This window comes from Anser cygnoides, chromosome 23, assembly GCF_040182565.1.
Source record: "Anser cygnoides isolate HZ-2024a breed goose chromosome 23, Taihu_goose_T2T_genome, whole genome shotgun sequence".
NCBI lineage: Eukaryota > Metazoa > Chordata > Aves > Anseriformes > Anatidae > Anser > Anser cygnoides.
Genome location: NC_089895.1, coordinates 1050771 through 1062055, shown reverse-complemented (window position 1 = coordinate 1062055; position 11285 = coordinate 1050771). Strand labels below are relative to the sequence as shown.

Here is an 11285-nt window from a genome sequence, read left to right as displayed (position 1 = left end):
GGTGGAGCGTGACAAAACGGTGGGGATAACGGTGAGAGAAGCAGATGAGAGCGCTCGGGGAGACGCTGAGGCACGGGAGCCATTTTGGCCCCTTGGCACCCACCATTTTGCCTGGCCCAGTGCTGAAGCTTTGGCACCTTCTCTACCAAAAAAAAAAAAAAAAAAGAATAAGGATGGGGATTCAGGACGAGGAGGGACGTACTCGTCTGCCAATCCCCAGAAAGGGGGAACGGGGAGAGCTGGCCCACCGTATCCCCTTGTGCCACAGGGCACGCCACACTCAACATGGCGCCTCCCCACGGGCCGCCGCCACACCCAAGATGGCGGCCAGCACCACCCCTCCTACCTCCCTTCTTCTCAGGGCCGCGCTCTTTGGCGGCGCGGGTGGCTCCTTCCGCTTCCGGGGCGGGGCGGAAGTGCGCAGCGCCAAGATGGCGGCGGCCGTGGTGGGAGTCTCCTTGAGGCGCGGCGTCCCCGGGCGGCTCCTGCGGGCCGGGCCCAGGCTGGTGAGGGGCCGGGGCCGCCCCGGGGCTGCGGGGAGACGGGCGGCGGGGCCCGGCAGCGGGCGGGGGCCGCGGGGTGCAGGGAGGGAGGTGGGGAGGGAGTGGGAGGGGCGGGGGGGAGCTGGAGGGGGCAGGAGGGGTGCAGAGGGGTCTGGGGGGGGCAGGAGGAGTCTGGGGCAGGAGGTGGGGGGCAGAGGGGTCGGAGGGGGGCAGGAGGGACGCAGAGGGTTTTGGGGGGGGCAGGAGGGAGGCAGGAGGGGTCTGGGGGGGACAGGAGGGGGGCAGAGAGGTCGGGGGGGGCAGGAGGGGGGTGCGGAGGGGTTTGGGGGGCCAGGAAGGGGGCGGAGGGATCTGGGGGGGTAGGAGGGAGGTAGAGGGGTCTGGGGGGGCAGGAGGGGGGCTGGAGGGATCTGGGGGAAAGTTGGGGGGCTGGAAGAGGGGGGCCAGATACGGCGAAGGATGGGAACAGGGCTCGGGGCAGGTGGGAGCAGGGTAAGTGGGTCTGGGTGTGCGAGGGGTGTTGGGGAGGGTCTGGGGGCGAGGAGGGCTGGGAAGGGGGATGGGGAGGGTTCTAAGCGGGAGACAGGCTGAGGGATGCAGAGGATCCAGAAGGGGATAGTAAAGGGGTGGGCACAGGGATAGGAGCAGTGAAGGTGCGGCCTGCGGGGCGAACTGGGGAGAGGGGAGCTGGGGCAGGGGGCCTGCAGGGGAGAGGAGCTCCTGGGGGAGCTCTGGGAGGAGGGAGCCCCATGGTCCACGGCAGGGGAGGGACAAGGCTGGGAGGTTCTCAGGGCAGCTGGGGGGCTGGCACAGCCCTCAGGGTCGCCCTTCAGTTTCGGGATCGTTCCCCCTGGTTCTTATAAGAGGAGGGAGCCCCAGGACAGAGGTGGCCGCCTGTGCCAAGGCGTGCTGCGCTGGCAGGTCCTTGAGAGGGTTTCCTGCACGCGTGCCCGAACGCAAAACCAGGGATGGGTCCCGCGGCTCTCGCCCCGAAGCGCACAGCCTCAAGATGTTTTGGTGCCGGCTGAAAGCCGCCCAGAGGGACCTAAGGGGCTCTGCTGCTGTTTATGTGCAGATCTGTCGGGGAGCCCAGACGGCTGCTGCAGCCGCGCCACGCGTCAAGAAGTTTTCCATCTACCGATGGGATCCCGACAAGCCTGGGGACAAGCCCCGCATGCAGACGTACGAAGTGGATTTGAATAAGTGAGTGCACCCCATTAGGGAGAGGGCTGCTCAGCTTCCCCGGCGGGCAGGTGCGCTGGGGCCACGTGTGCACGCACGTTATCTGACAGGCGATAACGCAGGGTGCTGGAGAGGGCACGGAGTTGACGGCTGAAGGTGTCAGAAGTCTCATTAGGCTTCGGGGATCGTTAAAACCACGTTAGAGCAGTCAGGGAGGCGGCGCCTTGGCCGTGTTACGCAGCGCGTGAGAGGCCCGGTGTTATTCCGTAATAAATCAAACCTGCCCATGACCAGGTGGGATTGCTGCCCCCCACCCCACACCACCCCTTGGTGCCAGCTGTGACAAATAAAAGTGTCCCCTGGATGCCAGCATCTCAATCAAACGGTCGCTTCGTTTTGTGACTCTTGGGAGGTTTCACCTTTGTCCCTGATGGGTGTTCAAGTCTTCAGCGTGTTCGTGGCTCTCATGAGCTGTATTTATACGGTCAGTTTGGGGGCGTGTTCCAAAAGGAAGCAGTTTTAAGCGTAGCTCATAGTCCCAGACCTTGGAGATAAGGTGGGAGTTTTATTGTCTCCTCTCGCTTAATTACTTCTAGCTGGCTGCTCACGTAGAACTCCTAGCTTGCGCGCTCCGGTGTAGTTAGACCCAGAAAGCTTGTGCTCCTCCATGATCCCACCGAAGGGTGCAATCTGCCCTGCGCTGTGGAAACCTTTGCAGGGGCACACGTGCCTTGACTTCCTTCAGCTGCTGCCGCGCTCTTGCTGGAGGAATTCACCTCAGGCCCTTTCTGAAGCGTTCAGCCACGCAGCTCTGCTCGAGCACCGCGTGACGGCGAAATCGAACTTTGCTGCTTCGGCTTGCACCAGTTAATCATTTCTGGGTGTTGCCTGCCGTACATAACACTACAGAGGTCCTGTTTGCTTTTGCATGCAGTAGCGCCTCTTGTGACTAATGAGGACAGGCAGACTTGTCAAAACCTGACTTAAGAGGCGAGAAGGGGTAGAGCCGCACGTTGTTTCCAGCTGTGCTGGCTGAACCCTCTCCAGCCGAGCCAAATCTCGTGGGCATCAGCGAAATAAGTGGCTCCTGGCCCACTCTGACCCCGGGGTGAGCCGGTGTGCCGAGGCGGGTGGGTTACGCTGCTGATCAAGCGATCTCTATCTTGGTGCCTGGGATTGGCAAAACAAAGTGCGTATTTAATTGTGTCTGAGATGAAAGTCCTTTTCGGTGCCTCTGAGTTGGTGCTGGAGATAAAGCAGTGAGGCTGGGGGAAATTACACAGGTTCACTGAGTTTTTCTGCCGTAGATGTGGGCCCATGGTCCTCGATGCTCTGATCAAGATTAAAAACGAGTTGGACTCCACGCTGACCTTCCGCAGATCGTGTAGGGAAGGTAAGGAAGGTGTTTAAGACTGCTAACCTGACTGTTTGTTGTCCAAATAAAAGCTGATGCTGACAGTGTGTGTGTAACCAGTAGGGAACTTCGGGGCAGACCGCAGCGTACCACTCTTCTCTCCCAGATGTTGCCCATGAAATACCTCAGCGAATCAAGCAGTGAAGTTAGAGCTCGCGTTCGCAGGCTGTAATCACACAACGCCGAGCTACAGGCAGCGTGCTTAGCCCCGGTCATTCCTGTTTCTGTCCTAATCTCGTTCATCTTGCTGCCCTCCAGTGACAGGCTGCGTAGGGAGATGTAGCAAGAGAGGTTACGACAGCAGAATTGAGGGGAAAGAGGCGGCAAACGGGAGTGAAATGTAAGGGGCTGCTTCGTGTGGTGCTGCTGAGGGAATAACCAGGGGTGTAACTGGAAGAGTGTGAGTGACTTCTAGGAATAGCTCCGGGAATCTTTTTTGGCCCTTTGACTAAGCTGAACGATTGAGGAAAGGGCCATCTGGTGGTTTTCCACAGCGGAGTTCCCGGCTGGTTCTCAGGCAGGTACAGATCCGCGTATTTGTTTAACTGCACTCAAACTCACCAGTCCGGGTGACATTCTTCCCTGGGGGAAAAAAATCCGAATTCGTGGGTGACGTTGGTATGCTGAGCTTAAGATGATGGTGGAAACGCAGGAAGGGAGGATGCCTTTATGGAAGGACTTTTGATTTAATGGGGAGGGTTTGCAAGTACTGGAAATTTAGGCCTAATTGTCTGATGCCTACAGATGTCTGGACGCAGGTCTAAGTGAAAAGCGTACCTCAGTGCAGCCGTTTCCTGTAGGATCTGCATAGCAGGCAGAGGGATTTTATCCAGTGTGGTTGTTCTCAGTGCCTGATGTTTAGATAGCAGGCACGGTTCCTGAGCAGCTGGACAGAATTGCACTGAGTAGTTCTCTTTGAGAATCTGAAGACGGATTTTTCAAGCTGGGCTGGTTTGGTCTTCTCCTTTTCTGCCATACGGGGGGAAAAAAAAAATCTGATCACGTGTTTGTGGGCCCACGTCTGCAGTCTCCAGTTGTCTTGGTTCCGTCTCAGGTGGACTGAGAAATACTTGTAACCGTTTCTCTTGTGGTGGGAACAGCCTCGTTCCATTGCCAGTCTTTGCTTGGCAGTGAGGGCAAGGTTGCCAGTGCCCCGGGTGCCGTGGAGGGCTGGCTCGCTCAGCGCGAGGAGCGGTGGCGTTTCCCTGACTCACGTCAACCGATGCGTGTCAAATCCTCTGAAATTAGTTACGCCCTTCAGCGCTTGTTGTCTTTCGATGGCAATGTCTTAGGCATCGGTCTGATTTGGATGCCAGAGCTCGCTCCTGACCTGAGCAGGATCTGTGACAGTTCTGCAATGTTTTTTCTTGTAAACCTTGCCCTTTCCTGGGCTACATCTGTTCCTTGTATTACCGAGAGATCACGAGCAGTGTCACTTAATCCATTTGTTAAGCTATTTATATGCCGTTTGTTCTGTGAGTGTCTGTCCTCTCACCTTTAGGAGTTAATGAAAGCGGTGTATGGCACGACTACAGCCTGCTACAGAAAGCAACTTCTGCCGTGGGCACTTATTTTTGTGCTCCTGACCTTTAGGGATGCTTTTGACCGTAACTGGAGGGCTGGTGGGGGCTGCAGCTGCCTCCTGTGTTACAGTCCCAGCGTTAGCTGCCCCGCATCAGGCCCGCGTTTCGAACTTGGGAGCAAAGCTGAATGTTTTCCCCACCCGAAGCAGCACGTACAGCTGATGTGTGATGCGAAGTGATGAACTCTCTGAGCCACTTGGTTTGCTGTGGAAGGAAGCTCATCACTGAGAATGTGTGTAGACATTAATGAAAGCAACTCCAGCGTTTATTCTTTGTTTGAATAGCAACGTGTTTGGCTCAATGGCAACTTCTGGCATTTTCCTTGTCACGTACAGAGTTCCTTAATGACAGCAGAGTGGAAGACAAGCCAGGGGCAAGTTTGGGGCCAAGAGGATCTTTCTCAAGTGGGATAAGAGAGTAAACATCTAATGCTTTGTTCTGTTCTCCCACTCAGGCATCTGTGGCTCTTGTGCTATGAACATTGCAGGTGGAAACACCCTGGCCTGCACCAAAAGAATCGACCCTGATCTCGGCAAGATCACTAAAATCTACCCTCTCCCCCACATGTATGTGGTGAAGGATCTTGTTCCGGTGAGTATCTGCCCTCTTCAGCTTGTGACCAAGAGTGACACCATCCCAGGCGGCGTGGCGTTCGGGTTGGATTAGGAGGGATAATGCTGGGAGATGGCAGCAAGATCACATCCCACAACTCACGTCTCAGCTCCTGCTGATGCTCTCTGGCTTGGGTGGGTCTGCTTACCAGTGGTGACTAAATCTCACCTCGTTAGGAGGAATGCGGCAGGTTGAGGTATAAAACACCTTCTGTTTGAATGATAGCAGATGTTCCGTCTCGCAGATATCAGTCCCACTTAATAAATGTGATCTTTTTGCCTTTTGGCTTCTAGGACTTGAGTAACTTCTATGCACAGTATAAATCCATTGAGCCTTACCTGAAGAAGAAGGATGAGTCGAAACAGGGCAAGGAGCAGTACCTGCAGTCCATAGAAGACCGTCAGAAACTGGTTACCCTTCTTTTCTACCATTGAAATCCCTTCCAGATAAGAGCAGGGTTAAATGTTAACGTACAGTAGTTTCTAGTTCCTTTAATGACAAAGCTGTCTAGTACAAAGCCTGATGTGGGTGGAATGTGGTCCCTGAAATGCAGTGTCATGGCATGTCTGCATTGCTAGGGGTAACATTTGCTAATGAAATGCAGAACACAGTTGTGCTGAGGACTCTGACCTCATTTCCACTGCCTGTGCTGCGAAACTTGTGTGTTTGTAAAAACATTGTGAAGGGTAGAGGCTTGTAATATTCCAGCGGAGATCAGACGCTGCAGCTTATGCCAGGATGTAGGCCGTCAAGCTCAGCACTGTCTGCGTTACCTAGCTGCAGCATGCTAAGCAGTGCTGTCTTGTCATTACTTGCTGGGTTTTACAGCCCTGAAACTAATGGCAAAAGCTAAACCTGTTCGGATGTGGAGACACGCGTGATGTTGGTGAGAGTCTTCGGATGTCTGTCCTGAGTGCCGCGTTATTTTCAGGGGTGTTCTGGGAACTTGGTGTTCTCGGTTCAAAGCTTCTGCACAAAGCTGAGGGGGGTCTGAGGAACCATCTGAAGAGGTGGGGGTAAATAGCATTTTAAAAAGAGCTTGTAGCGCAGGTGAGTTATTGTCTGGATTTCCTTGGCTGCTGCAGTAAGTATTGTTAAATCAGCGATTTCTCTTTTGTCTCTGGCCTCTCTTGATGGATCCTTCGCTCGGCAGTTTGAAGCTCGGCCTGTCAATGCTCTGCTGTGATCGCTGCTGCGGCGCTGTCACTGAGGAGGCTCAGAGTGGGCAGGCAGCGTAGATTTTGGCAAGTGGTAAAAGGGGTGAATATGAGCAACAGAGAGGAAGGCTGATTCAAGGGGGTTTCATGGAAACACATGAGCTGCAGCCTAATTCTCTGCAGTGATCTGTAAAAGTTTCCCATTATGTGTGTGTGCTGTGAAGTTAGCATCCGATGCACGGACTTGTCATGTGCCCAGAATGTCAGTAGCACCGTGCAGCTAGTGCTGTGAAGTCTTAGCAACAGGATTTTAGTTTCAAATAGCTTCTATCCAAGGGAAGCAGTTAGCTTTTCTGCACTGCTTCATAATGTTATCTGATGGCATATGTAACGACTAAAGGGATTCTCCCACGCTTTTTGTAAAGCGGCATCTTTGAAGTCATCTTCTCATTGAAGGAGAAATAAGCAAACCTACAAGTACCTGCAGGAGCTGTGTGTGAATCTTTCTCACCACTAGTAAAGTTGATTTTTCTCATCACTTAAGTTTCTCTTGCTTTGGGAACAGCTTGTGCGGTCAAGAAACTGTTGGACACAAAGGCAGCCAAAAAACTCTCACCTTGTTCTTCAAATCATCAATCATTTGCGATGTTACAATTAAAAATGAGACAAATTTAGAGCAAAAGGTAACTGTGACCTAACTAGTTTTGTCAAGTCCCGAAGTGTACTGGGGCAGCCCTTACAGTGCAGTAGATTTGCTACAAGTTCTCAGGAGCTTCTGGCGTTGTGTGTCTCTTTAAACTAAACTTAGTGAGACTCTTGTCCTAAAATCAACTTTCAGATACATAGTTTAAGCCAGACTGGACTCTTCTAGGTTGGGGAATTGGTTGAGATAAGACTTTGGAGACTTTTCTGCCCAGTGGTACTTCCACGTACATCTACCTTTCATTTCTTCAGTACCCAAAATAAAAAGGCCTTCGGCCCTGTAGAAAGGACACGATGGCCAAAGTGATTGGGGATCCCCTCAACATACATGCTAGGTGATGAGCTCGTCGCTTCTCCCCTGGGCTCCTCGGTGGGTTTTGCTTGTGTAACATGGCCTTGAGTTGCTAATTGGTTGTGTGTGTGTTCTGTTCTTTGGCCGCTCACTGGGACGGGCTGGAAGCCAGGCAAATCAGTCGATTTTCACTTCTTTCCTCAGTTTTTACTTTTTTCTCCGATTGTCACAAAACAAAACCAAAAAAAAAACCACCGTAGATTATTGTAGGGGCCAAGGGTGGAGGATTGTGTGCCTCTTATTTCAAAGGACCCGTGTGTAGGATTTGCTTTCTGCCAGCAGCAGTTCTTCAGTGTAAGGTTTTCCAAGTCGCAGGATTGCATTGGGCCGCTAGAGAGGAAAGTGGTGAGGGAAGCATGTGCTTGTGTAAATCCCCTCTTTAAAAACAAAAAAGGCTTCTTCATGTTTTTTCTGGAGTGGCTTGACTGTGGTCTTCTGTCTGTGTGCAGGACGGACTCTACGAGTGCATCCTGTGTGCCTGCTGCAGCACCAGCTGTCCCAGTTACTGGTGGAATGGGGACAAGTACTTGGGTCCTGCGGTACTGATGCAGGTAAGGACAGAGCCCGTGTGTCCCATGGCAGTGCTGAGGGACTCCTCATCTAAAAGCCCTACAAATATCTGTGAGCACAAGTGGGACAGCATGACGTAGTCCAGCTCTTGGACCAGAATTCCTGAGTTAGGTGTTGCTTTTAAAATACCACGCTGGTTACTTCACCTTGAAGAATCATTTGGTGTGTCAAATGACACTGACTTTCAGGCCTATCGCTGGATGATTGACTCCAGAGATGACTACACAGAGGAACGCCTGGCACAACTTCAAGACCCGTTTTCTCTCTACCGTTGTCACACTATCATGAATTGCACAAGAACTTGCCCAAAGGTACGTGTTCTTCTAGCATATGTCCCTTCGGGGATTGCTGGCTTATTTCCAAGCACCCTGTTTCAAACTGGTAGGAAAATGCCCACTTTTTGTTTCCCTTGAGCTCTCCTTGGCTTGTTTCTTTCGCCTTTTAAAACAGTGAGTTACCAGCAGTTGTGCTTGTGACAGTGACTGTACAAGAGGATGTGGCAAAGTTTGTGTTAGACTTCACAGGAACATCTCTTACTTGTGCTGCTGAGAACCTCTCTGTTTCCAAGATGTAGGATTGTGACTGTAACATGATTATGCCAGGGACACTGCCAGAAACGGTACAGGGAAGTTTGTCCTCTGTGTAGTCTGATCGGTGATGTTAGCCTTGCGAGGAATACGCTTAACCCCAGCACGGTGCTAGCTTACACACCAACAGCAGCAGCTGTTCCCTGATGTATTGTGCAACTTGCGTAACGCAGAAGATTATGGCAAGTTTTCAACGCCTTTGGGGGACGTGTTTTATGCTGACATCCTGCTGTAAGGGCATTTCCCAGAAAGTCTGTGCTGTCTGGTATTTCAGTTGAGAACTGAGCAGGCTTTCCCAAATCAGAGTATGCTTCTTCCTCATCTTGCGATGACTTTGGGCCTGTGGTTGGGCAGATAATCAAGTTTCATTTTCCTGCTAGCCATGTTGTATTCTAGTCAGATGTTGCTTGCACCTGATGGTAAAGCAAAATTCTTCTCAGGCTGTGAAGTAATATGAAGGCAAATGTTTGAGTGGGTCACGGATGTGGAAAAATAAGGTGCTTGAGATCTGGACTGACAAGTGTTTGTCAGGAGCGCTGCCTGCCGCTTCTGTGTATTTAACGTGATTCACTGACTACAGATAATCCCCCTTTTGTCTAGGGTGGCTTATTGTGATCTGGTGTCAGCCATAGTTCAGATAAAGGTGAAGGTTCAATCTGAAGATCTGGCTGTACCTAGTGTAGGGAAATAGCACAGTGGGGCTTGGTCTGTCAATTAAGAGATACGTTTATGGTTAATAACACGTTTCCCCTCACAAGCTGTAATCCTGGCTGTTGTCTCGATCAGCTCCGTAGGACTGCATGGTGAGCTATGCACCAGGGTAATTTCCTGTTCATGCTTTGTCTCGTAGTGCTGCTGCTGTCCTGCAACGATATAGCAGGGTGGTTGTGATCCCCCACTCTCGTTTTGGGATTAGGCATGCTTGGTTTGCTAGCGCTGCCGCAGGATTAAGGGCCTCTGCGACATGACATATGTCTGTTTCACAGAAAAACCTTGTTTTGGAAGACATAGTTGCCTTTTGCACAAGGAACGTTTTCATCTTGTGATTTGGTATTCTTGCCCGCTTCCCCTAGTGTCCTCAAATATACAGCTTTTTTTGTTTCAGGTCAGGAAAAACCACATTTCTTGTACCATCGCTGTCAAGCAGTTTCCTGCCTCCAGAGGTCATCCCATAATACCCTTAGAAGTCTTGAATTCAGTCCTGCTTCAACTTCAGAGTTCCTATCACTCAGCCACTTACTCTTATCTCTGATCCTTGCAGTGCTGACTAAAACCAGTCCCCTATAGTCAAGAGCATTTTTCTTCAAGCGCTTCTGGCTCAGCCTCCAGGTAGAGGAGGTGAGCCCCGAGCTGTGCCCGCTCCCAGCTGGAGCAGTGCCAGTCTGACCCCGGGCTGGATGCTCTTCCCTTGTGCATCGAGGCTGGAGTGCAGCGAACCTGCATCAGCATGCCTTATCCCAGGGGGCTCCGCGTGCTGCAGTGCCCAGCCTGCCCTCGGTATCCTGTATGCTGCCAGCACTTGAACTGCAATGCTGGGCTGGGCTCCAACTTTAAAAAATGGGTGCTGAGCGCCTCCTCTGCCAGCTGTTTTTATGAGTAGCAGTGTATCTGTGAGTTTATGGTGACTTGGGTTGAGGCAAGGTGGGGGAGGATACTCTAACTTGCTGATTTCTAAACTCACCAGGAACTTTCTCTTTTTAGGGTTTGAACCCTGGCAAAGCAATTGCTGAGATCAAGAAGATGATGGCAACTTACAAAGAGAAGGCAGCCACTGCATAATGCTGTTTCCTAACTGGAAGTGTAACACGGACATGCTTTACCTGAAAGTAATTTATACCTGGTTGAGCAAGAGAAGTCTCCAGTGGGAATTTTGATTTTTTTTTTCCATAGGCTTGCACGTACAATAAATACTGTAAAGAAGAAATAAGAGTTCCTGCTTTACTAACAATACTGAACCAATGCCTCTGCTTCTTGGGCAAGTGGGTAAGCTTGTCGTTGAGAATCCCAGACCTTTCTGGTTTGCATTTCTGAGTGTATCAGAGGCTGCGGTCGCCTCTGAGACTCTGCTGTGGGATGTGATTTAGAAAGTGGCCCCACAGCAGAGATAAATAGAGAGATTTCTGTAATCAGCTTCACCCTATATCTTCACGGTGAACAGAGTGTTCAGGGAGATCTGTAAGCAGTGAGCGTTGTGGTGATGAGCAAGGAGAAAACAAGGGCAGTGGCTGGGAACAGGGGGAGGTGTTGGAAGAATCTCACTCTGTTCTGAAGTCTCTACCTGGGCTCCTTGATATGGAGCAAAGCAAGGCCCTGGTGCTCAGAGGGTGCAGGTGTGGGGCAAAATACTGGTGGCAGTGGCAACTGGCACTGGTAAGGTCTTTGTGTCCTTCCTGAGATTCCTTACAGCAATGTAATGGGGGGGGGATCCCAGTGAAATCACTGGAAATGAGCTGTCTTGACATGGCCCTGCTGAGAAGCTTATTTTTTTCTACGTCCTAAAATAGCTAAGATTTATCAGAGCATGAAATGGTGTTGATGCTTTTTCTTTCCTCTGCTTTAGCACAAGTGGTTCTAAGCTCCAGATTTCTCAGGCTTGAGATATCCAGGGTAGGGTGTTACTTCC

The 11285-nt window shown here is 51.6% G+C and overlaps 1 protein-coding gene across 1 annotated transcript; it reads left to right on the top strand.

Annotated features, from left to right (window-relative positions):
- Positions 1-358: 358 nt before the first annotated feature.
- On the top strand, positions 359-10589 carry SDHB (succinate dehydrogenase complex iron sulfur subunit B). Its single transcript, XM_048048702.2, has 8 exons — positions 359-506; positions 1579-1706; positions 2993-3078; positions 5137-5273; positions 5588-5704; positions 7955-8056; positions 8264-8386; positions 10364-10589. The coding sequence occupies exons 1-8, from the start codon at positions 432-434 to the stop codon at positions 10439-10441; spliced, it is 846 nt and encodes a 281-aa protein (XP_047904659.2). The 5' UTR covers positions 359-431; the 3' UTR covers positions 10442-10589.
- The last annotated feature ends 696 nt before the right edge of the window (positions 10590-11285 follow it).